The following is a 27,086-nucleotide window of genomic DNA, read 5'->3' on the forward strand; positions in this document are numbered from 1 at the left end:
CAGATGAGATACATAAAGATCAGAGGAGGGCAAATATTATCCTGATTTTCAAAAATGAGAAAAGAGAATATTCTACAGACTAAATGAATTTAACTTGGATTACAGACAAAATTCTAGAACATATTGTTGAAAGGATAATTAGCGGTCATCTAGAACATAAATTAATAATCACAATGACACATATTACTTCATAAGTAACATATTGTGACAAAATAACAATTTCTTATTTTTTGACAGAATTACTAAACGAAGAGTTCCAGGGAATGCTATAAATTCAATTCACCTAGTTTTTGACAAAATCTCTCCTGCTAGTCTTGTGGGCAGGATAAAACATGTTAGCTAAAAAATAACCCCAAATGGTATATTCAAAATTGATTGAGTGGCAGGACCCAAAGAATAGTTATTGATTTTTAAGTGTTTACTAGGAAAGAGGTCTTTAATGAAGAACCTTCAGGGTATCTGTCCATGACTTTTGCTGTTCAACATTTTCATCAGCGACTTGAATAAAAACATGTCCATAAAATTTGCAAATGTTACATAGTTAGAAGGAATTGCTAATGCAACAGATGACAGAGTCAGAATCCCAAAAGGACAAGAACACTGAACCAAGTCAAATAGGGTGACATTCAATAAGAATATATATGAAAATTTACAGTTTCCCCTTTTCTTCTTCATCAGAATAATTTCTACCTGTGTCTTCAGATTACCGTTCTCTTTCTTGAGAATTTTCCACCATTATAGCTCTAGTTTCTATAGGAATTTAGGACAAAACATTGCTCTGCTTTCTAATCCCTTGGAAATATTCTCTCACATAGTAGCTTCTAGAGCCAGTGGATGGCCCAAGGGATAAAGTACCAGTCCTAGAGTAGGGAAAACTCATTTTCCTGAATTCAATCTGACCTCAGACATTTACTAGCTGTGTGATCCTAGAAAAGTCTTTTTTTCCTTTTTGCCTCAATTTCCTCATCTGTAAAAACTGAACTGAAGAAGAAAATAGTAAACTGCTCCAATATCTCTACCCAAAAAACCTCAAATAGCATCACAAAGAAGAAAGACCGAGGTGAAATGACTGAACAACAACATAATAGTTTTCTCCTCCATTTTATGATAGAACAGCCACTTTTCCCTAAGGTTCTACACATTTAAAATTTAGCATCCACTTTTTTATTGATCAGAATCAGAGTCAGAAGAGCAATTTCCTCCATCTTTTCTCTCAATCCATCACTCCTACCCTGGCTACTTTTTGTTCTTGTTACAAACTTAGTAATATAGCTAACCAGTTTAAATATACATTGTTTTAAACTCTTGGCCACTTTGTCCCCTTTTTCTCTTTGATGTTCATGCCCTGCCAATATTCATTCAAGAGTATTTACTAAAGTTTCTCCATGTGCAAGGCATTGAGCTAGATGGTGGGCATCCAAAAATAAAACTGTAACATTACTGTCCAAATGGAGCTTCTTTCTCCTGAGAGTATAGGATAGATCAAGTAAATAATTCGATGAATGAATACAAATGTGTAAAAGTAAATATGAAGCAATTTCAAAATGTGGGAGAACGTTAATTACCAGAGAGGAAGATCAAAGAAGGATTCACTTAGGTGGCATCTGAGTTGAGCATTAAAGGAAGCAAGGAATTTCAGGAGGCAGATTTCAGATTAAATTTCAGAGGTAGTAAAGATCTTCATAACAACGTAATCAAGTGCAAAGGCATGGAAACAAGAAATGGAGACTGGGAAGAAGTATGACCTAAAGAGCTGACCCAGAAAGAATGAGAGGTACAGCAGCAGCAGGCTCTGTATTGAAAACAAAAAGAGAAAGAAGGACTGAGTCACAACAGAGAAGGTAGAGACTGGGATGGGAGTTGGGGGAGGGAATCATTGACCCCTCCAGACACCCAAGTGTGTAAAGAAAAGCAAGCAGGACAGTATGGTTGGAACATACAGTGTGTAAGTTGAAGGAAGGAAGGAATTTTGGAATGAAACTCCTTGAAACAAACTTTTTATATTTTCAACATAGCCCTCTTGGACTAATAACATCAGACAGGTCTCTTCACTTTGCTGTTCTCATGTCAGTTGGGCAGAGAGTATCATTTTTGTGCATAGTTGTTTAGAACAACTCTTTCGCTTTTAGAAAATTTTTCCACAAAGAAAAACTAACTGTTGTTTTTTTCAACAGGGAAAAATGACATATTTGGAGAAATGGTTCATCTTTATGCCAAACCTGGAAAATCGAATGCAGATGTAAGAGCTTTAACATACTGTGACTTGCATAAGATCCAGCGAGAAGACTTGTTAGAGGTTTTGGATATGTATCCTGAATTTTCTGATCACTTTCTGACTAATCTAGAATTGACTTTTAATCTAAGGCATGAAAGTGCAAAGGTATATGCAATTGGCTTTACTTTTTACTTATTTCTTCTGGTCACAATTTTTATTGGAAAAGACTATTTGAATTGGGGGAATGTTTAAATTATATGTATGTGTTCAAGAAATTCAGCTTGAAAGCTTTGAGGTAACTTGAGCTGGGCCAATTACGTTTTCCCCAGTACTGCAGGATGCCTGAAAACATTTTATCTTAGATACAAGTTTAATTCTCCCTGGAATCTTGTTCTTGTGTGCTATGTTGATTCTTTCTCCATAAATAATGCTATAGGAAAACTTCATTTAAAACCTTAACCAAATGATCACAAGTTCCACATGGGAAGAGTACACATTAATGAGATTAAATTAATGAATGTTATGAAGTAAAACAACTTAGTAGAAATAAGATAACTATACTTTTTATTTCTCTGCATTCTATATTTATTTGTATTGTACCTTCTATATCATATATGGCTCTTATATATCCTCAGTTCTGTATTAGTATCTGTCTTTGACCTAATATCCTTTTTTTGTGGGTAGCAGGTATTATACATTATACCCTGCTCTTCATTTCTTGCCAATTTAAGGCTATACTATTTCCTAATTCTAAAAAAATTACTCCTTATGGCCTTTTTTTACATTTTAAACGAATAAAGCATAAAAAGGATGTCTTCTCTTATGAGATACCTTGCTGAGATTAGTAGAAATCAATTTTTGTTCAATGCCCTTTAATACATGGAAAGCTTTGAAAATAGCTGCCCCCACTTAGAAAATCGTGGGCTTTTAGTACTTGTCAAAAAGGAAACTGTGCTAAGAAAGCTATGAGTAAAGCTTAAGGGAACTGGACTTTTATTCTCTCTCTCCCTAATACTACTTCCATTCCCTGGCCACACTATGTACTTAAGGAGATATGTGGATAGCACTCTGAAAGCTACCACAATGCTCTTTCATCTTACCTGTGGGCAGCAATTCACTAAACTGCCTTTTTTGCTGTATAAGAAACTAAAAGTTGCAGAAATTTTAGGAGTAAAAAAATGAAATCGTGAATTTCATGGACTTTTTAAGAATTTTAGTAAATTGAATCATTGCTTGATGCTACTAAATTCATTCTGAATTTTGCCTACAAAACTAAGATAATCTAAAATACTTTTCAAACAAAAGTTTACAGTCAGAAAGATGTGTCCATCATGACATTTGTGTTAATATCTTGCTAAAATGAATGGATATGTTTAGGGTATGGCTAGAAATAAGAATAATAAAGGGTATAAAAAACTTCATATGTAGCAAACTTACATTTCTCATTGTGAAATTGAACCATTGGGAACATTACAATGTAACTAAATATCATAATCAATTATTATGATTTTTTTTAAACTCTGATCTCCCCATCTTAGAATCAATACTGTGTACTGGTTCTAAGGCAGAAGGGTGGTAAGGGCCAGGCAATGGGAGTTAAGTGACTTGTCCAGGATCACACAGCTAGGAAGTATCTGCAGCCAGATTTGAACCCAGAATCTCCAGTCTATAGGCCTGGCTCTCAATCCATTGAGTCACCCAGCTCACAGTTAATTATGATTAGTGAACACTATCTGTAATGCAGATTCTACAAAAATGTTTTTAGATTAATATTTAACCAAAAATGTGCTTGCTTCAAAAAATGCTTTGTTTCTAAAGCCAACACTATCATTTCCAAACATTAGCATGAAATAATTAGAATTTCTCTGTTCTGTAATTGAAAGGAGAGGCAGTTTGACATAGTAGTCAAGAATCTATCCTCTAGTAAGGACAACCTGATTCCAGTCCTTTGGAAATCTCATATATAATCAATCACAGGCAAACCACTTATCACTGATCCATACCAGTGGAAATGGTTTCTACACCCTGAAGTTTCCCTATACTGAGGAAATCGCAGACCTAAGACAAAAAGAATAACACATAATTTAAAGACATAAAATAATAGATGATAGCTACTTGACTTTGAACTGAAATAACCTATAAACTCTTATAAGCTGAAACAATGTGTTAAGACAGTTTGTTGGTTTTGAATTGTGTTCATCAATCTAATCTTTATTCCATCTTTCTGTTTTATTAATAAAGGCTGATCTCGTAATAAGATCACAGTCTGCAAATGATTCTGATGGAGAGAACTGTAAACTTCGGAGAAGGAAATTGTCTTTTGAAAGTGAAATAGAAAAAGGTAATTCATTGCTTCTAAAAATCTACTGTAGATGCCATGCTTGTTAGCTGTTCCCATATGTGTACACACACACACACACACACACACACACACACACTACAGTTTTGATGATGAATAAGCTCTGGTAGAGACTTTAGGATGGCTATGAACAATAAGAATACTTCTAGGATCTGTGATTTCATGAGTGTGGATATCCCCCTTCATTAATGCAACTTGCTTCTGCTCTATGCTTGCATAGACAACTAATACAAGTTGCTATGGTGAAAGAATCCTTTGTCTAGGAGATAATCTTCAAGTGATGAGCCTTTCCAACCTTAGGCGGGTCCTCAGAAAGGGCACATAGAGTCCATCACAGGGGCCATACTTAAAGCTTTTTCAAATGACGGATCTGACAAAACTTGTGCTCTTCTGATATCGCTCTTAAGAAAGCAGAGCCACCTTGGCAAAACATGATATAACATGATCTGATATTAGAGAATGAATGTTAGTAACACCTGGCATTCACCTATGTTGTCTAACATATACACATATAAATTAATTATACATAATATCATGTTGTATATTACATATAATAAATTATTTTAATTAATTTGATTAATTAATTAAACATTTTAAAATACTTTAAAAAATTATACATATATAAACTCATTCAGTTGCTGATCAAATGCCATGGTGTTTTCAGCTCTTTGACTTTAACATTTAACCCAAATACTACAAATATATCTAGATGTTCAGTGCACCTAGTGCTACTTTTTCAAAGTGGATTCCAGATGTAATGGCATATTCCATATCATTCTGAGTTTGTTTCATTCCTGTAGGAACCACTGCAGAAAATTTAGGGGGAAATTGGTTTGATTTAAGCAAATTATTAATGAGAATTATAATCATTTAAATTTGATTTTATTATTCTTCATCAAAAATTAAGATTGGACTATATGAAGCAAAAATTGGGTTTCTCACTTGCTGTGAAAAACTTTAATAACATTATTTCATTTCCAATGTGAATTTCATTTTCTCATATTCTCAGTTCTCTTTATAATTGACTACCCTAAAAGATCAATGAGTGTCATAGATATGTAGAGACATTTGTCATTATTCAGCAATAGAGCAATATTCTGCATAAGATGTTTTGTCTCTCAGGAAATAAAATGCTAATATTTTAGAAAGGTGAAATCATTTTTCACTGAACCAGAGAAAAATAAGAGGAAAAACATTATTAAGCAATCTAATAGATATGTGAATGTAAGTATTTATATACACACATTTAGAAAGACAGACAGATCTCATTTATTTGAATGTTCTTTGCAATATTTTCCTGACTTTTTACATATGCATAATATATATAATAATACTTGCTAAAGAAGATATTCTCATTTGAAAAGTTTCAAATCTTCTCACTTGAGATTCCTCCTAGCTACAGAACTTTTTTAGTGTGGAAGGAACATAAAAATATCATTCAGTTTGTTCTTCTGCCTTTTCCAGAACTCAGTTGAAAGATAATTTATTTAAAATATCCAAAGAAAATTCAACAATTTTACTTATCATTTTCTGTTATATATGTATATATATAAGAAATACTAGAATACAATATTAATTTTTTACTCCTTTTGAGTTCTTTAGATTTTTGATCCTATCAGATTTTCATTGACTAAATGCTGAATCAATTTCAGCAAGGTTTTGATCAGGATATTTTTATAGCAATTAATTTCATTCATATTGAAAACCTACTCTTGACTTTATTGCTTACTAATAGTTAACACAACCTGTTCTTAGGAATTCTCTCATAGCTTACTACTACTACTACTACTACTACTACTACTACTACTACTACTACTACTACTACTACTACTACTACTACTACTACTACTGACAGGTTCATCCTGAGCTAAAACTATCATGCTATACTTTTATCTTTTGCTCTGACTTAAATAGAGATGGACAGGTCTCCTAGTTGCACTGTTAGCAACTGTCCTAACCTCAGGTACTGGCCTATAGTCTCCTTTCCTCCACCTCTTTTTCTTCTGCTCCCAGCATATCTCTCTGTGAGTTATGGCAGGATACCTTCATCCTATCCCACTGGCAGATTTTTTTCAAAACCACTCACTGATCTTGTGGCACCAGCTGCCATTGGCTGGTATAACTATTTCCTTGAATCTAAGAGTTGTCTTCTCTCTCTTACCCTCTCTTTCTCCTTGTTTGAACCATGGAGTTATTTTCCCCATCCTACAGGTCATGCTGCTGAAGGCCATTTTAATCTCAGTTAAGAGGCTAACCATCTTACCGTGTAATAGTATAAATAGCTGACCCAGTGCAATAAAGGCATTATAAAATAATAGGTTCTCTTATCTTGTAATTGAGGTTACAAACATAGGGCAAGGATTTAGGCTGCTAGTTCTGATTCTGATCCAATCAATTTTAATGTTTTCCTTTGTGGAAATAATGTGTGGTTAGTGGTAAATGTACCTAGCACAAAGTGGAGAATCCTCCAGGTCTGAGAAGGCAGGAATCTGCCTTGGTGAGTGCTTTTTATGGGGTCACCAGTACAAAAACCTTCTATTAAGCATGAAATAAAGAAACCTTTATACTCCAGCTGTATACACAGTAAAAGTCATGTACATCTTCACACCAGTCCTGGAAATGAGCACAGAAGCTGTCTATCAGCATCTCCCAACTCCGAGTGGTTTTTAATCCTATCTGATCTATAGGCTAAAGATTTCCCATTTGAAACTCTCTGTACTCCACAGCTTAGCAACTTTACTCTCTTGGCATCTTAGCGGCTCCTCTGGAACTGTTTCCTCCTTTATAATGTCTATAGGCCCAGCCATAACCAACATAAAATTCAACTGAATACTTTAGCAAATGAGATGTTTCGTTTTTTTTTAATATGGATACTCTCTCCAGTAGTGCACATGCACATGCATATGCACATACACATACATATACACACACAAATTATGGATTTCTGTCATTTGCAGTTCTTCATGTTCTCTCATAAGTAATTTATGAAGTATCTGAGGTTACTTTAAGTCATAGGACCACTGGATAATAAATTTAGAGGCAAAAGAAACTTCAGAGAAAAGGTTACGTGGTTTCCCAAAGTCACACAACTGGGAAGAATCAGAGTCAGGATTTGAATCCAGGGCTTCATCAAATAAAGTTAAGTCAAGAAAGATGTATTGAGTGCCTACTAAATTCCTTCTACTAAGTGCTGGATATTCACAGAAAGGCAAAAAAAAAAAAGAAAAACCAGTCACTGCTTTCAAAGAGTTCAGCTTAATGGAAGGGGATGGAATAGCATGCAAACAACAACATATAAACAAGGTATCAAGATAAATTGGAGGTCTTCAACGAAGGAAAGACATCAGCAGTAAGGAGATCAGGAAAAACTTATAGATGGTAAGATTTTAGCTAGGACTTTCAGGAAGGCATGGTGTTCAAGAGAAAGAGATAAGGAGGGAGAGAATTCCCAATAAGAGGGATAAGTAGTGAAATGCCTGGAGTCAGTATGTTATCAGTAAAATAAAGCAAGGACATCAGTGTCACTGGCTGGTCCAAAGCATTGAGGGTGAAAGTAAGATGAATATGGGAGCTAAGAGAAAGTGGGGAGTTGAGAATATCACCTGTGTTATGAGCCTGGGTGACTGGAAGGATGATGGTGTACTAGAATAGAAAATTGGAAGGAAAAGGGATTATAGGAGGAAAAATATTGGGTTTAGTTTTAAATATGTTGAGTTTAAGATATTTGGGGGACATACAGTTTGAGATACCCACTAAGCATTTGGAGATGTAGAACTGAAGGTTAGGAAAGGGGTTAGGAATGTATATATAGAACTGGGAATCATCTACATATAAATAATTAATGAATCTATAGGTGTTGATAAAGGAAGAAGAGAAGAGGGTCCAGTGGTAATTACAAAGGGGACCTCTACAATTGAATGAGATCTGGATGAGGATCCAACAAAGGGCACTGGGAAGTGATCTGTCAAATGAGAAGAGAGCCAAGAAAAAGTACTGTTACAAAAACCCAGAGAGAAAATAATATTAAGGAAAATGAGGTGACCAGCAATTCCAAAAGGTGCAAAGAAGTTAAAAAGGATGACTACTGAGAAAAGAACATTAGACTGGCAATTATGAGATCTTTAATAACTTTAGAGAGAGCACTTTCATTTAAGTGTAAGCCAGATTGCAAAAAGGAAAAGGAAAAGGAATGGAAGGCGCCATTGATTGTAGACTGCCTTCTCAAGGAGTTTAGTTACCAATAAAAAAAGAGAGATGAAAATGATAAGTCCGTGGATGGACAGATTAATTGAGGAATTTTTTGAGGATTAGGGAGACGTGGGCATGTTTATAGATAGCTAAGAAAGCAGCCAAGAGACAAAGAGAGTTCAAAGATTAGAGAGAGAGTAGAGATAAAGAAGCACCAATGTCCTGGAGATGATGAGATGGAAAAGGATCACTAATGCTTATGGTGAGCTTACTTAGCCTTGGCAAGAAGGGCTACCTCTAAACTGGGGTAAAAGAATAGATACTAATAGAATAGATTTGAGTGATGTGACATGAGGAGGAGAAAAGAAGGAACTCTCAGAAAAGGGTTTAATTTTTGTCAGCAAGTATTTTCAGCTAGGAAAATGAGTATAGAGGAACCCATGGTATGTTTGAGGAGGGATAATAAGGTCAGGAAAATTCACTGTGGTAAATGAAATAGTAAATCAATTAGAGAGGTGTAAAAGAACCACCTTGCTTCAAGAAAGGCCCAATTAAGTAATATAATTTGCAGTAGACCCAATCAGTATGGTTTTGTGGTTTTCTCCACAAAGAGTAGGAATGAAGGCAGCAGATGATAGGAGTAATCCAGAAGTCGTGCTTGGAAGAGTGAGATTAGCAACAGAATAAGGGGGGCAAGGGACTCAAAAGAAAAGAGTAGTGTGGCGCTAGACTGACTTTTTTTTCAAGGATGATGAATTACCTATTGGCATGAAGGTTGTAGCTTATAGATGTAGAAATAGACAGGCATGCCCAATGTATTGGTTTTGCCTACCTATATTCTTTTGTTATAAGGGAAGGATTTAGAGGGAGAGTTTATCATTAAAAAATGAGAGTGATTTTTGTTTTAAGGAGCATCAATAAAACACAAAAAATTCCAATGTGGACACTGAAACCTGGACATGTACTAGTTTGGGAACCATGAACATGGGAGGGAAAGGGGAGTCTGATCTTATATGTATCCCATCAGGACTCTTTTTACTACATCCAAATGCATTTATATTATATTACCCTAATTATCAATTATTTAATGTTTCTATAAGTTGTTAATAACAAAGATGCCTATCACAATAAGCAAAATTAATAAATTGTCTGGATCGTCAAATTCTTAGAAACTTGGTATTAGCCATAAGGTTCCCCCACCTCCATGCTAATTTACTCTAGTGACAGGGCCAAACCTAGCTATTGTACAGTCTACTTTACAGGCCCTTCTGAGATTCTCTGATTTTTCAAAGGGTTATCATGGCTCATCTGAGAGTCAATTAATACCAGCTCTTCAGATAACTAGGGACTGACTTCAGAATTTAATAGGAGTTCCTATGACAGAGATCTCTACAACAGAGAACTCCATGTGGCTCCCAAGCACAACTGACTGAGAAAGAATTCTAACACTATTACCCCCTACTAATGCTCCATGTGTGGGTAGTGAGCCTTATGACAGTTAATTCATGAGGCTGTATTTGACTTTCAAAAGCTACTTCTTACTAGAGCATCAGTTTCCAATATCAATATTCATGGATAGCCTGGAGGGAGGGGAAGCAAAGAGGACATATTTAAAGACTCATTAATATAAAGTGATATGGTGTATCAAAATAGTGGAAGAGGAAGATTCCTATGAAATATATTGATTATGTCAGAATCATTGTACTGATCCACCAAAACTATATTTTGAAGGGGAAATTTCAGTAGCAACTATAAATTTGTCAAAGCATGCCTTGTGAAATATTCAATCTGTGAGTTCAAAATCAATCTTTTCTTAGAAGTGGCTTGCCTGCATAACCTTCACATAAGAAAATGCATGCAACTTCCTAAGGTTGTCTAGGTTCTTTGACATGCAGGATTTAATAATAAATACTTTTTAGTGATATGTTTTGGTTTTGCCTTGAACAAACATTTATAAATGTTTCTAAATTTATAAATCAAGGAGTAAAAGGGAAAAAAAGACATAGACCATGTCCTCAAAAGCTTACTTTCTATCAGGAAAAACAACATGTAGAGATAAATATGAGCACATATAAAATATATGCAAAGGAAATGCATAAAAGATAAGAGGAAAAAGATTAGAGGATTAAGCACTAGCAGCTAGGAGAAATTGGGAAAGAGGACAACCTTCATTTCCAAATATATACTCTTCCCCCTCTCCAACGTAGTATGTCATTCTAATAATAAAGAATAAAAAATAAAGCCAAAAAAAGCAGTTCAGAAAAATCAAAACAATTACCACACATGACAATGTATAAAGTATTCTATACCAATTATCTTTTTCCTATAAAGAAGAGAATAATGTGCATTTTCTCAGTTTTCTGGGCCTTACTTGTTCTTATAATTATGTGTCAATGAGTTTTGCTTTCTTTGGTTTTGTTTTTTCCATTTATATTGTTGTAATGTTTTCCTTTGGCTGTACTCATTTCACTCTGCAACTGTTAATACAATTCTTCCCATGCATCTCTGAATTTATTGTTTATTGTGCAATATAATTTCATTACGTTTATTTATTACAGTTTGTTTAGTCATTTTTCCAGTTAATTTACATGCAGAATTTCAAGTAATCATTTCCCTTGTAAATTTAGAAGGATCTAAATATTGTTTAAAAGTGTCTTCCCTTTCCTTTCCAAAGTTCTGGTCCAAGTTGCTTAGAGGCTGCCCTTCTTTGGTTAGAATTCTGCCCAGAGAAGTGTCATTCTCCTGATGGTAGATATCAAACACTATCATTTAGCAAATCAAAGATTAAAATTAGGGTGAGATATCTTGTAAATAGTCTGTCAAAGGGTCGTAGGTAATATTCAGATGTCTGGCAGCAATTAAAGTACATGAAGGGTTATTATCTGGAAGATAATGAATAATTGTTCCTTATCTTCACAGAGGACAAAATAAGAAACAATAATGATCTTACTGACAGCAAATTTATGATGGTAAATGAGCATTTTGGCAGAGATATAAACTGGTGTGAGCAGATGTGTCATGAAGTCCGCTCTTTTTTTCCTACCACGTCTGTAGACGAGCTCTGAAAGTTCATCTTCGCCATCTAGATGAGAATTTTCCAAAGACCTACTTATTAGCTAGCAATGTGTCAAAGAGAAAAAACACTTGACTGACATTTAACAAATAAATGTCCACTTAATGTTATTTTTAGCATCTTTTCCATATGAAACACAAAGTAGTTTGGTTTCATAAATTTGTTTGCCCTTTTATTGCTCAGAAATAGGGAAATTCTGGAGCATATACAGGCAAATAAAGCTGGCACTGGGTAGAAATGCCAAGTTAGCATTAGGCCTTCCCAATTAACCATTCTACCTAGATCTCATTTTCTGAATCTTTCCAGAACTATTTATATATGATTGCCAACAAAAACTTACTTATCCCATTGACAGAGGCTGCAGTTCTTTGCTAAAAGAATGAATAAAATCATAAAGGAAAACCCCAAATGGGGTCACAAAGTGTCAGATACAACTGAAAAAAAGGGACTGATAAGAAAGCAACATTTTTGGTTTGTCAAGGAGTAAAATGGATGCCTTTTTGGGTGGTTTCTGGCCTCCTAAAAGTTCCTCATTGTTTCATGTATTTTGTACCACTTAAATTTCTCTAAAAAATGATGAGAGAGTCACTTATCCATTTCCTACTTGTGGGAATCAGAAGCTTATCAGAGCAGGTCATATTGAAGCAATTGTAATCAAATGCAATGTCTTCTCTTTATTCTTTTTATAGTTCAGTATTTATTTTCATTGGCTATAAGTAGTTGATGATCTGAATCTGAAATGCCTACACATTCTATAACTAGGTATTTACTCTTAAGATATTCTCATTTTCATTTGTTAATTCATTTAGTGCAATACACACACACACACACACACACACACACACACACACATACGGTGTATGTGTGTGTGTGTATATATATATATAACCAGTAAGTGAATTTAAATCTACGTTTTCCTGACTTTTAGGCTGACTTAATTTTATATTAAAGTCAACCATGGAAAATCCATCCCTCAAACATGAGAAATCCTAATTGTGTTAAAATGACTATTTATTAAAAGGGAAAGTGGTAGACATATATGCTGGATGATATCCAGATATGAGAACCCCCAGACCAAAAGGGGTACCAACAAATTATGCTTGCAACCCACAAGAGGTGATTTGGGGAGAAGCTGGGAATGGAGGATGGGCAATCTGCTCCAGGGACACAAAAGCTGGATGTTTCAGGATGTTTAGTAGAAATGGCCAACCATAAGGCTGGTTTAAGCTGGCTTAGGCTGCTTCAGGTAGTTAGTGATGGACAACTCAGCCAGTGAAAATCATGGAAGTGTCTGAGTGAGCAAGACTTCTGGCTCACTGAAGGCTCCCAATTGGTTCTTTTCCAGCAAACAGGCTTACTCTCTGTGTCCAGTGCATCCGTATTGTAAGGTAGCTCGTGGAAAATAGACATATTTGTTCCAAGATTTTTTCCACTATATATATACAGATACATCTAAGATTAGATTATATATCATATTATTACATATAATTTTATATATCATATATGATGAGAGAGAAAGAGAGAGACAGAGACAGAGATGGAGACAGAGAAAGAGAGAGTCAGGCTTTCAGTATAGCAAGACAATCTCCTAAGACTTTGAGTTGCAGAACAGATGCCAATATGTACTGATATAAATTAATCTCTTCATCCGTAGTTCCTCATGCCAATGAAGTCACAAGTCCACTTCAAAAAACAAAATTAGAAAAGCTACAATAGGTAAGATTCTGCAGCTCCAAAAGAATAAGGATTTCTGAAATTTCTGGGATAATGGTTTTCCAAGCATATTCCAGGGTTTTCTGGTGGGCAGCTTGTGAGCATCTTTCAGAGAGGCTACTTAACTGCAAGGGAGATATATGCTAGTGTCATAGCCAGCAGAAAGACCCAAAAAAAAAAATTTGAGACTATTCTAGGATTAGGATACTGAGTTACTACTCTGCTTGGAAATTCTTGACATAACAATACAGAAATTAATTGCTTAATTATTTATTGAAATTTATAATCTCTTAAATTATATTATCCTAGGGGGTATCTGGGTGGCTCAGTGGATTGAAAGCCAGGCCCAGAGATGGGAGATCCTGAGTTCAAAACTGGCCTCAGACACTTCTCAGCTGAGTGACCCTAGACAAGTCACTTAACCCCCATTGCCTAGCCCTGGGATTTTTTAAATTATCTATTATTTCTATCTTATTCTATATTTACTAAAATAGCATTATACTTAGTTTTTCTGGATAAATTATTCTTGACTTCAAGAACATCATATTCCAAGTTCTTTGTCCCCTTTAGGGTCATTGCTGATAGATTATGTGTGATCCTTACTGTGACTCCTCAGGACTTGAATTCTTTTTCTAGCTGCTTGTAGTATTTTTATTTGATCTGAAAGCTCTGAATTTTGGCTCTGTATCTGGGAGTTTTTGTTTCAGCATTTCTTTCCAGAGGTACGAATGGATGCTTTCAATTCTTACTTTGCTCTGTTTCTGAGAGAACGGAATGTTTTCTTTCAATGTTTGATGTGTATGTGTATGTATATGATGTGTAGGCCTTTTTTGTGACTGCCATTCTGGCAGTCTAAAGACAAAGTAAGAGTTTTTAAAAATTATTTTCAAATCTTTTTTAACTCTTGCTTCATCTCTTCCAGAATTCTAGTTCACTTTGTGCCCAAGACTTCTGAAGTACTGCTTGTTTTAGTGCATTTTCTTCTGCATTTGTGTTTTGAGCATCCCTGCTACCATAATTACTCATTGTGGGGTTCTTTGGGGGCTTGCTCACTCTTCCAGGCTACTTCCTAACTTTGGACTTGATAGTGGGGCTGGATTCTATCATACTTTTGGGATAAAGGTCTGGGCTGGTTCCACTGTTGCTTTCTTGGGGTATTGAGTATTATGCTGTTCTAGGATCTCAGGGACAGGTTAGGGACCTGCAAGCTTTCTCCACCTTGGTTTGGGTCAGTGGAAGAGTGAATTATTACTGAACTTTTCCCCTATCAGACAACTGGAAGGCTCTGTTGGTTCAAAATCACAAAACTGCAGATTCCCCTTTGATTCGGGATTCTTACTTTGGTTATTCCTTTGCCGGTTTGGTTAGATGCTGGAAGTGAAATACTGCTCTGAGCAAACTGATACTGACTTCTAAATAGTCTCCTTCTTTCTTCACCACCCAGGGCCTCCCTAGCTGGAAAACCACCCACCAGTGCAAATCTCCTATCACTCTGCTTTGGATCTATGACCTAGAACTGAGTAGTGAGTGGCAAAGCTCCAATTTCCACTTGTCTCCTTTGCAGTGCCCCAGTATAGGTCCTCAATATGAATCTGGAAACTCTTCTTACACTGGTGAGCAAGATTCTCCAAGTGCACTGGAGTGCTCCAGACTTCAGCATACTCCTAGCCTGACCTCATCCCCTATCTATCTCCCTATACTGAGATAGCTTAGACAAATGATTGAATCATTGACTTCTTTTGGATATCCCCATCAGGATTAAACCTGGTGCATTTTCTAGATCAGTTTCAAAGAATTTATGGAGGGGACCTTGCTACTGCTTCCTATTATTTCACCATCTTGGCCTTTCCTCTTATCCTTAATATCTTCAATCTGTTATCTCCTCTGCTTATTACATGCATGTTAAAATCTCCCCTAACTCTCAAAAAATAACTCACTAGATCCTATTACACCTTACATTTTACATCTTATATCTCTTCAGCCCTTCCCAACTAAACTTGAAAAATCCACCTTTTGGTGCCTCTAATTCCTCTCACTGAATTCTAAACCTTCATTCTGACTCTCATCCCCATCATTCTACAGAAACATCTCTCTCCAAAGTTACAAATGATCCGTTCATTGCAAATTCCGATGACCTCTTCTTGATCTTCATAATCTTGACTTCCCTGTAGCAACTGTCACTGTGGACTACTCTTTCCTCTTTGAAATTCTCTTCTCTGGGTTTCCATAACACTGCTTGCTATCTCTTGGTCATCTTCCTGCCTATCTAACCAATATTAAATTTCTTTTGCTGGCTCTTCAGATCATACCCACTAATTAACTATGAGTATCACCCAAGGCTCTGTCTTGTGCCTCCTTCTCTTTTCTGTATCTTCCATCTCTATACCTGAGGTTCTTAACCTGGGGTCCATAAACTTTTTGAAAATCTATTTTGATAACTGTATTTCAATATAATTTGTTTCCCTTGCAATCCTACATTTCTTATTTTATGCAATTAAAAACATCAACCTGGAAAGGGATTCATAGGCTTCACCAGACTACTAAAAGTGTTCATACCACAAAAAGGCTTAAGAACTCCTGCTATAAACTCCCTCACTTGATAATTTCATAAGCATCAATGTTTTCAACTATAATCTCTATGCAAACAATTCTACCTAGTCCTACTCTCTCTTCTGAGTTCCAGACTCATACCACTTAAATTTTGAACTATATACCAGGGTCATCTGAAACTCAATATATCCAAGGTAGAACTCATTATCATTTCCTTGGAACCTTGCCCTCTTGTGAACTTTAATATTGTTGAAGGCACCATCATCTTCCTAGTCATCTAAGATTATACCCATAGTGTCACCCTCAATATCTGTCTCTGAATCACCCTATGTAATGAATCTGTGGCCAAACCCTATGATTTCTTTCTCTACATTTCTTACCAAAAAAACTCTTTTCTCCATTTACACAACCATCACCCTCGTTAATTTCCTCATTGCACTGGCACCAGAACAACTTTTTACCATTGCTATATTTGATTTTGAAAAAATAAAGCACCATTAGAAGATTCCTCTTTCATTCAAAAATGAAAATTGAAATGATAATTCACTTGTGAATTTAAAAAGATGAAGAGATCTATTTGGACAATATTTCTCACCTTCATTATTGTTAGTTTAGTTGTTTTGGTCATGTCCAACTCTTTGTGACCCCATTTGGGGTTTTCATGTCAAAGATACTGGATTGGTTTGTCATTTTATTCTCCAGCTCATTTTATATAAGAAGAAACTGAAGCAAACAATGCCGTATGGTTTATAAGTGCATGAGGCCAGATTTGAACTCTGATCTTCCTGAGTCCAGGCCTTGCAATCTAGCCACTGTACTGCATAACTGCCTGTACTGCTTCTCACCTACAGCATTACACTAGTCTCGAATTGGTCTGCATGCTTCAAAGTGAAAAGAACTCTCTTTCCACTCCCATCTATGTTCCACATAGCTGCCAAAATTATTTCCCTAAATCATTTTGACTATGTGACACCCACACACATATACACAGTCACTAGATAAACTCTGGAGACTTCCTATTACCTCCAGAATAAAATATGAAAAACTTTTTCTGGCATCTAAGTATCTTCACAATCCAACTCCTGCCTAACTTTACAATCTTCTTTTTTTCCCAGATTACATATTGGTACAATTTTCAATAATCATTTTCTGACGTTTTTTGATCCATGTTCTCTCCTTCTTTCCCCCTTCTCCAAGATGGCAGGTAATATGATATAGCTTGTACATGTATTATATAATACATTTTTCTATGTTTATCATGTTGTGAAAGAAGACACATATCACTTACACTAGAGAAAAATTCATGGAGGAAATAAAGTGAAGAATGGTATTCTTCCATCTGCATTCAGACTCCATCAGTTTCTTCTAGGGTAACAGACAGCCTTTTTCAACATGAGTCTCTTGGAGTTGTCCTGGATCCTTGCATTGCTGATAATAGTTAAGTCATTCACAGCTGATTAATATACTTTATTTCTGTTACTCCTTTACAGTCTTCTTAGGTTCTTTTTCCCCTCTGCATACTCTGCAGCTCAGCTATACTGCTTACTTACTATCCCTTGAACATGACCCATCTATTTTGCTCTGTACTATTTGCATGTCTCCCTTCAGATCCTTGACTCTTAGAATCTCCGATTTCTTTGAAGGTTCAGCTCAAGCTCTATGTCCTACCACAGTTCCTTACCCAGTGTCTTTAGAATAAATACTTCCCCTCACCCTAAAATTACCTCCCACCATTCTCTGTATATATTGCATGTTTTAGTGATTTACTCCTTGTCTTCCTCTTTGGGATGAGAGCTCCTTGAGGATAAGAACCAGGGTTTTTTTTTTCCTTTCTTTTCATTAGCAATACCTGGCACATTGTATGCACTTAATAAATGTTGGTTAATTAATTAATAGATTAATTGAAAAGCATATTGAAGGGCCAAGCCCAGATCTCTGAATCAGATTAATCTGTAGGCAATATTGTGAAGGAGATAAAGTTTGACGTTTATATTTCTTCTTACTCCTCATTTTCATGCTTTTATGGAGTGTTGGAGGGGGTTCCCCTATCATCGCTGCCTTCCCTCCACATTCTGTACCTTCCCCTAATCTAAGTCTCTCCCTCTCTATTTTTCCTCCCCACTTCATGCCACCACGTTCTTTCTAATGTTGGAAATTCTTTCACATGTAGGCATTAGTCACAATATATTCATCCTTGAATGAGCATTTATATTTTAATGGGTAATTTTGAAGCAACTTACCTGAAAGGATGCAATCTCTAATGTAGCATCTGGTATGGTGTGCTTTGTTGTAGTTGCTCAGTATTTTAAGTCATATCTGATTCTTCATGACCCCATTTGGAGTTATCTTGGCAAGGACACTAGAGTCGGGGAGCAGCTAGGTGACTCAATGGAATGAGAGCCAGGCCTCAAAATGGGGGTCCTGGGTTCCAATCTGGCCTCAGATACTTCTCAGATGCAAGTCATTTAACCCCCATTTCCTATCCCTTACTGCTCTTCCATCTTGGAAGTAATACATAGTATTAATTCTAAGAGAGAAGGTAATGTTTTTTTTTAAACTTAAGGATAGTAGAGTGGTTTGCCATTTCCTTCTCCAAGGGTATGTGATAGAGGAACAACAAATTTTATATGAATATTCTGACCTATTCCATATATCCATAAGATCAGCTTTACCCCATGTTTAATTACATCAAGGTCCTAATCATAAGAAAAACAAGCAAAAGACAAGGCAAGGTCACAGACTCTGAATTTTCACATTGTATCTCTTAGTCTACATAGAAAAATAACAAATAAACTAAATGAAACTAAGAAAATGTGATAGAATGTGATTTGTGTTACAATTTTGTCATGAAATCATTTTATTTTTAAACTATTCCTAACTGGAAAACATACCCAAAATTGTTACCAGGATAAAATCTAAAAGTAAAATCCTTGCAAAATGCTTATAAAATTCATCTTCAAAACCAAACATTATGTCTACCTACTTATTGCTCTTCTGCCTTTAGGACCAATAAGTATTGATTCAAAGATAGAAAGTAAAGATTTAAAAAAAACTCCATTCCAAACAAAAGAGAGGAAGAATAGAATGTAGAGAGACCAGGAGACTTCATAAAGAATTCACAATGCCATTTTTACCTTGAAGGTCATGAGCCAAAAGAAGAGGCAGAACTAATTTCTCACTTGAAACTATTCCATTTCAATTCAGTGACAAAGTTTAACTAGAAGAGGGTGGAAGTTGTGGTAACCTGAATGATGTTACCCAGAGGTTCAATTCCATATCTTCTCTTAATACTATCGATATGAGTCAAATAGAAACCTTTCTCTTTTTTTAATTCCCAAATGGATTATCATTTTCTCAAGTAGGAAAATTTGCACATGGTGCTATTATTTTATCAAATATAATAACAGGAAAAATTGTTCTACTATAAAACAACAGGAAAATTAACATAGGATCCCCCACACACACCTAAAACCCTTGCGATTATATCAGTGGCATGGATTACAGAACTACATGTGTTTTAGTCACTCTCTGTATATCTTAGTTCTGTAACTATATTAAAACATTTAAATGAAGATTCTAGACTCTCTGTTTGCCTTGACTATGCATATGTCACAGATTATCTATCTGGCTCTGTTTGACTGAAAGACAGCATGGAATGATGGTGAGAGATCTGGCCTCGAAGCCAATAAGACATGCGTTAAAGTCCTGCCTTTGTCTCTTCACTGTCCAGGGCTCAAGGCAACCCTCTATAAGTAACAGAGAAGGCGACAAAGCACATTGATGGAGGGTGTTTCTTCTTCTGGGAGTTGCCTATCCCAATGAAATCACAGATCTGGTGCCAATTCTATTTGACTATTGAGTTAAGGGATGAGAATTACTCCTAATATACTTGGAAGATACTTGGCTTAAATAGCTAGCACTGAGTGCATTCAGATAAATGTCTTTAAAGTAGAGCTCCTCACCTCCCTCTCCCAGCCTATTTGTTGAATAATCATTGAGTTTTGTGAAGCACTCTTTACATTACATGCTACAAGTTAAAATTACATGGAAAAAGTTTGATCCCAAAGATTTTATCCAAGTAGGTATGACACCCAATAATTAAGATCACAACTTATGCATGGCTTTTTATGCTATACAATTCTGGTTTGTGATCTCATATAAGTATATAGAAGCTCCTCAATATTCTGTAGGCCTTTCTCTAGGTCTCTAACGATCTCCGGTACTCATTCAACACTCAAGATGTCCATCTGTTATCCTTTGCTCTAGCAACATAAAACTCTCTGTGCAAAGATCTAAAACCCTAAATAGACACGATGGTGTAACAGCTTTCAAATGAAAACACATGCAGATATTAAGCATGTGCCCACACTGATTAGAATTGGCGGTATATTCAAAGAAGTTTCTCCTTTTTGGGGGAAAAAACTTCATGAAAGAATTTAAGGGGGTTTCAGGAAATGGTCTATTGAATGGGGAGAAAGGTTGCCCCATTGCCTAGCTCTAGTTGTATGGTACCCAAGTTTAGAGCAGAGAATATCAAAAAGGTTCACCTTGTCCTATTTGGTGAGTGACTTAAAGTCTAAGCAACCTCTAGGAATTTTTTTTAAAAAAACCTTTAACTCGAGTCCATCTAACAATAACATGGAATTAGGTCTTAATCAATGATACATGTAAAACCAGGTGGAATTATGCATTGGCTAAGGGGGGTGAGGGGTGGGAGAGAGGGAAAGAACATGAAACATGTAACTATGGGAAAATATTCAAAATAAAAATTAAAGAAACTTGAAAAAAACCTTTACTTTCTCTTTCTTAGGGGAGCAGTTGGGTAGCTCAGCTAATTTAGAGATGGGAGGTCCTGGGTTCAGTTCTGGCCTCAAATATTTTCTAGCTGTGTGGCCCTGGGCAAGTCATTTAACCCCCATTGCCTAGCCCTTACCATTCTTCTTCATTGGAACCCATAAACAGTATTGATTCTAAGACAGGAGGTAAGGGTTTAAAAGAAAAAAAAAAGAATCAAAACTAAGTATCTATTCCAAGTCAGGAGAGCAATAAAGGCTAGGCAAGTGGGAGGCCTTAAGTGGGGGGAATAAGATCAGTTTTCACTGTGTTTAACTTGAGGTGGCCCAACATGAACTAACTCCTTAATAACAATAATTTTCTCATGTAGAGAATTTTAACTCAAACCCATTTTAGCTCTGGGCTGTTTTCTTGGTGAAATTATGATATTTAAAATAACAGAGAAAAATAGCTCTGTTGACAGTTTCTTTTGCCATATGGGAACGAAAGATTCTGTTGACAGTTTCTGTGGCATGGTCCTAAATCAATTAGTTTGGTCCTCTATGAATAAGCAATTAAGCATAATGTTAGGGAACAACAAGGCATAAGAGTATATGGGGACACTTTTAACCATTTCTGTAGAAAATGCTATGCATTCTGGAATTATGTTGATTAGTAATTAGCAGAAACCAGATGGGAAATCATGCTGTCTCCCCAGGACACTAATGGAAACAAGTCACAGAATTTGTCTCTTGGAGTTTTTCCTGCTGAAATATGTTTTAACTCAACCTTCAGGGTTGGAATCATCTTGACATTTCAATTTATAACAGGCAATATGCACTACTGACTTTAATGTAATTAGGTTAAAAAAAGTATCCTAATTACTGTATTTAAGTTTTATATTCTTCACATCATAAAACACAGCCAAACTGTCCACTAGATCAAGAACTTCAAGGAGATTTTGTAAATGTAACTGAGGTCGAACACTACCTGCCTATACTTCTGAGATAGTACCCAACATCCTGGCTTTTATAAGGGTGAAGTCTCACAAGCAAAAGACCACAGGCATAACGAAAACTTGTGCAATTGAGATTTTGAGATAATTTTTTCTCCACTTTTTTTTCTGAGACAATTAGATTCCAGAACCAGATCTTTGGAACTAATATATTTCTTGAGTTAGGTAAGCAAGTTTTTGCATTTTCTACAATTTTACTATCAAAAAGAGGATCTTGAAAACCTCTGGTAAAAGGTGTATTTTGATTTGGAAAGGGATAATATGTTTAATCAAGGACCTAATGTCCCTTGAAGGTTTTTTTTTGAGAAGACTATAGCCTAGAAATGAATGATAAAATCCACATTTCCTATAGAAAAATCAAGAAAGATATATTTTAGTGATGATTTCTTAAAAGGGTTATTGCTAAAATTCTTTGAAGGAAATACAGTGGAAGATTTAGCTGAGGAAAGGAAAGGCTGCTAACAAAATTGTACCCATTTGATTATCTTGTATAAAATGATTTCTTATTGATAGATTTTCGCAAAGGGACTAGTACACATGGTCCTGGAGACTCTGTAGATACCACAAGACGTTACCAATGTTCCAAGAAACATTTTGAAGAGAAGAAAAGTGGATCATCATCATTTATCTCATCCATTGATGATGAACAAAAGCCTCTCTTCTCCAGAATAGTGGACTATGGTTCAGGAACAGAGAAAAGAACTAGTTTGAATTTTGATGAACAAACTATGACCACTTCAGAAAGACTCCATCTTGATAAGAGAAGTCATTCTTACAAAGGTAACTGATTTTCTCACTATCATTCTTTATTTCTTTGATTCTTGGGATAGAAAATTCACTGATTCTTGGGGTAGAGAGTGGGGTGTTTTTGTCAATAGCATAACTAAACAAGTTACTTTCATTTTTTTTGAGAAGTTCTAGTCTTCTATTGATATGGATCTACAAAAGAATCTAATTATACTGCATTGAAGGGAAGAGAGAAAAGCATTTATATAGCACCTACTATGTGACTGGCAGTGTGCTAAGCAATTTACTATTATTACTTTATTTGAGCTTCACAATAATCCTGCAAGATTGTGCTTCTATTATCCCCATTTTACAGTTGAGGAACCTAAAGCAAATAAAGGTTAGGTGACTTGCCTAAAGTCAGACTGCTGGTAAGTGTCTGGCAGCATTCTCGAACTTGGTCTTCCTGACTCCAGACCCACTGGTGGCACTTAGCTACCACACATTGAAAGCATGATTGACAATCATTTCTAACTAGGTGGCATGGTGGGCCATAGAGGACTGGGCCTACAGTCAGGAAGACCTGAGTTCAAATCAAGTTTCAGACACTTATTAGCTGTGTGACCCTGGAAAAGCCACTTAACCTCTGTTTGCCTCAGTTTCCTCATCTGTAAAATGAGAATAAAAATGGAACCTACCTCCCAGGGTTACTGTGAAGATCAAATGACATAATTATGGTAAAGTGTTTGACAGTGCTTAGCATGAAGTTAAGTGCTATATAAATGTTATTTTTTATTTTTTATTATTATTATAATGCACATGATACCTTAAAGTCTGTGAAGATACTTCATTCCTTCAGTGCTTTCATTCAACACACACTAAGTGACTTTTCCAAGTTCAAGACACTATGGTGGGCCTGAAAAGGATAGGATTTAGAATTTCAGAAAGGATAGGATTTTACCAATTTGCATTAAAACCTACTTAATCACAAAGGTCAAAGTTAGGGACAGCAGCATGCCAAAAATATCCAGAACACTTACTTAATGGAAACCATGAGGAAAAGAGACCAATGGCATACATTGTAACAACAAGATAACTAACTTGAATTTAATATACTGAGTTGTGCTCAATAATCAGAAATATATACGTATACATAAATGTGTATATTTGTGTATTGTGAAAGGAACAATTAATATAAATTGAAACTAAGGAACACAAAGTTAAGTGATCAAAAGCCAAGCAAAAGAGGAATTCATTGGCACATTTATGAACTCTCCCCACACCAATTCACTGATCTTGACCTGCTAAAATACCATACAGCCTACAAACCCCCATCTCCAATGAATGAATAAGTGAAAAAGCACTTATTAAGCAGTTTCTATATTCCAATCACTTTGCTAAGCACTTGGGGACATACACACAAATGAGACAGCCCCTGCTCTAATAGAGCTGACATTCTAATGTGGAATATAGTCAGTCAACTATTACTTTATTCCGGGCACTGTACTAAGCATGATTTACAACATATATAAGGGAATGCTGGCCAATTAGAGATAAATATTTCTTAAGAACCCACAATGTGACAGGTATTTGTAGTGGAGAACCAAAATAAGGCAAAAGATAGTCCTGGCCCTGAAGAAAGTCACAATCTAACAGGATAAGAGAATATGCAAAAAGAGGCTGAAAGGGGGAAGAAGGGAGAATACTTGGGGTGGGGGGATATGCTGAAATCAGAAGTGAAACCAGCAGCAAATGATGGGAGGACAGCCTGGATGCCTTCCATAAATGGAGGATCTTGAAGGAGCTCTCCAATGTCTCCAGTCAGAGAGAGAAGAGAGAGAGAGAGAGAGAGAGAGAGAGAGAGAGAGAGAGAGAGAGAGAGAGAGAGAGAGTCCTCAGGGGGCAAGGAACACCAGAGGTAAGTTTCAAGGTTGATATAATTTTTCAAGATGAAATTTAGATGAATATTGGGAGAACAGCTGGATGGGAAAATTCAGATTCCATGGAAGCAATCCTGTAGCTAAGATGGTTAAATCCTATAGAATATGATCTAGTCCAGGAGATTTTACCATAGGACAGATATCAGGTTCCACCTGTCCAGAAAGTGTGATGGCAAGAAAAAATATGGCAAGGAGATAGTCAGGGTGCTACTATTTCATGAATGAAGCTCTTCAAACAGGACATCTCTACTACCTCTTATTCCCATAATGCTTTGCTTTTATTTCTTTTATGACCTGAGTACAGATCATATTCTTACTTATACTATATTTTTGTACGTAGTTTAACCCTCTTGACACATATACACACTAGACTGTAAACTGCTTAAGAAAAAAGATGCTATCTTCATCTTTATATCTCTCCCAGGATCTTGCATGTAATGGGATCCCAGATTTAGAACTGCAAGTCATCTTTGAGTCTATCTACTCGAAATACCTTATTTTACAGAAAAGGAAACTGAGCAGTGGCAAAAAATGACTTACAGAGTTCTTGTAGATAGTTCATTGCAGAGCCTCAATGAAACTATAGAATGGCAAATGAAAGAAAACTAATTTTTGTCCTGATCCCTCTTTGAAATATGCTGATTATAGGCAAATGTTCTTCAGTCAATCTAAAATCTTAAGGAAATGAATGAAATAGTTCCTCATTTGTCACACTGGAAATATATGGAATATGAGCTGTGGCTACTAAATGTTTTATTTCAGTTATTCATGAAAAGTGGATATTTTGGGAATTCCAAGAATAGAAATAGAAGCAGGTTGTATAACCTAAGTCAGCAATTCTGCAAACCTCTCCATCACCCCTGGCTTCTTATAAAGGTCAGTTCATCTTGGTCCTGATAGGATAAGTTCTAGGGCTCTTTTCCATTTCCATTTTTAATGTCTTGAGTGTCAAACTTCTTTTGGAAGCAATTTTAATATCTGAATGCTCACCAATAAAGAACATTTTGTCTTTCAGATTTTCTTTTGTTCTTTCCTCCTAATTATTTGTATCTAAATTTCCCATCCTACCCACACAATTCTAAATAATTATTCTGCTAACTAAATATTAACAATGTTTTGGTTTTCAAATGTTTCATGTGTCAATCACTGTTCAATTATCTTGAGAGATGCATATCAAAGTATATGTCATACCAATTGGATAAAATAATTTATTCCATGTGGTATCAATCAGTATGAAGAGTTAAAGCTAATTAAGGAGAAACTATTAACCAAATGTAGAACAACAAACTTATTTAATTTCCTAGTAATTTTAAAGGAGAAATATAATGGAATGTCAAAAAAATTGGATATCATGAAAGTTTTCTATTTTAGAAGATTCACTTAAAGCTGTTGCACTTAGAACTGTTCATAGGATAATTAGTTATTGTCCTATTTTTTGCACAATGCTTTTTTTTACCAACAATAAGGCATTTCATTGGCCCAAATTTCTGACATCAGGTCAAAGGTTTCCCATGCCAAATTTAGTAGAATAGCACATTTGATCTCCTTCCCCCACACACACAAAAGAAAAGTTAAGGAGAATCAATTTCTCTTTGGAAGAAGGTCAAAAGTCGAATCTACCAAAATTGGGTCACCATAGGCATTTGAAAGTTATTTTCTGTTCATTCATTTTCAGAAATGTGTCCTTGCAACTATAGAAACATTTTCCAAGGCAACCAAGTTCTGATTCTAATTTGAGCTATGTTTTAAAAGTATCTCTCATTGGATGCTCATTTTGATTAAGACCACAAACTATCATTTCACCCTTTGAACTCCTTTTTTATTGCAGTTATTGAAAGTCAATTCACTTTCTTCATATTTTAATAAAATTGTCAAATTGAATCAAGATAATTTCCTCTAAAGTATCTTGATTTTCTAATATCTGATATCAAAATTTTCTCAAGGTACTGAAAAATATAATCATCACTTAACTAATTGTTCTGTGATTCCAACAGTATTTTCTTCTTAAAAAGTGAATTATACGTATGAATACAGGACATCAGTAGCTCTAAGAGCAGTTTAAATACACTCAGATGTTATATGCAGTCTATTTTGGCTCAGTATTTCCCAATACAACTTCTGTTCTCAGAGTCTTATATTCTACTGTGGTATATAACCAGGTGTGTGCTGGTAAATGTTTAACAGCAATACCTCAGAAAGACAAATCACACTTTTGAGTTCGATCCATATTTTTAGGATATTCTCCATCACTTTCTTAAGTCCTTAAGATTGTATAATCAATAAAACAATGAATTTGTGGGCATCTGCCAATTGGTAAATGACCAATTCCAGAGATGTAAATACTCACACAAAGAATTTAGCAATCAGCTCAAGCTGGTAAGATCTAGTTCCTACACACTCCTGGATATAAAATATACAGAGTAAAGTTCAATAACTAAGTATATTATATGTAATATGCATATAATTAAATGCAATAAATAGGTGTGATGTATTATCATTTGAAGAGGCAGCTATCTCTATTAACTGGGAGCTTA

The 27,086-nt window shown here is 35.6% G+C and overlaps 1 protein-coding gene across 1 annotated transcript in view; it reads left to right on the top strand.

Annotated features, from left to right (window-relative positions):
* KCNH7 (potassium voltage-gated channel subfamily H member 7) overlaps positions 1 to 27,086 on the top strand; it is a 606,664-nt gene that overhangs the window by 565,137 nt on the left and 14,441 nt on the right. Inside the window, exons 11-13 of the mRNA XM_044666562.1 lie at positions 2,175 to 2,380; positions 4,457 to 4,556; positions 22,412 to 22,666. Of these exons, the coding sequence (XP_044522497.1) occupies positions 2,175 to 2,380; positions 4,457 to 4,556; positions 22,412 to 22,666 (561 nt within the window). The remainder of the gene's footprint in view (positions 1 to 2,174; positions 2,381 to 4,456; positions 4,557 to 22,411; positions 22,667 to 27,086) is intronic.

The sequence above is a fragment of the Gracilinanus agilis genome, chromosome 3 (assembly GCF_016433145.1).
Source record: "Gracilinanus agilis isolate LMUSP501 chromosome 3, AgileGrace, whole genome shotgun sequence".
Classification (NCBI taxonomy): domain Eukaryota; kingdom Metazoa; phylum Chordata; class Mammalia; order Didelphimorphia; family Didelphidae; genus Gracilinanus; species Gracilinanus agilis.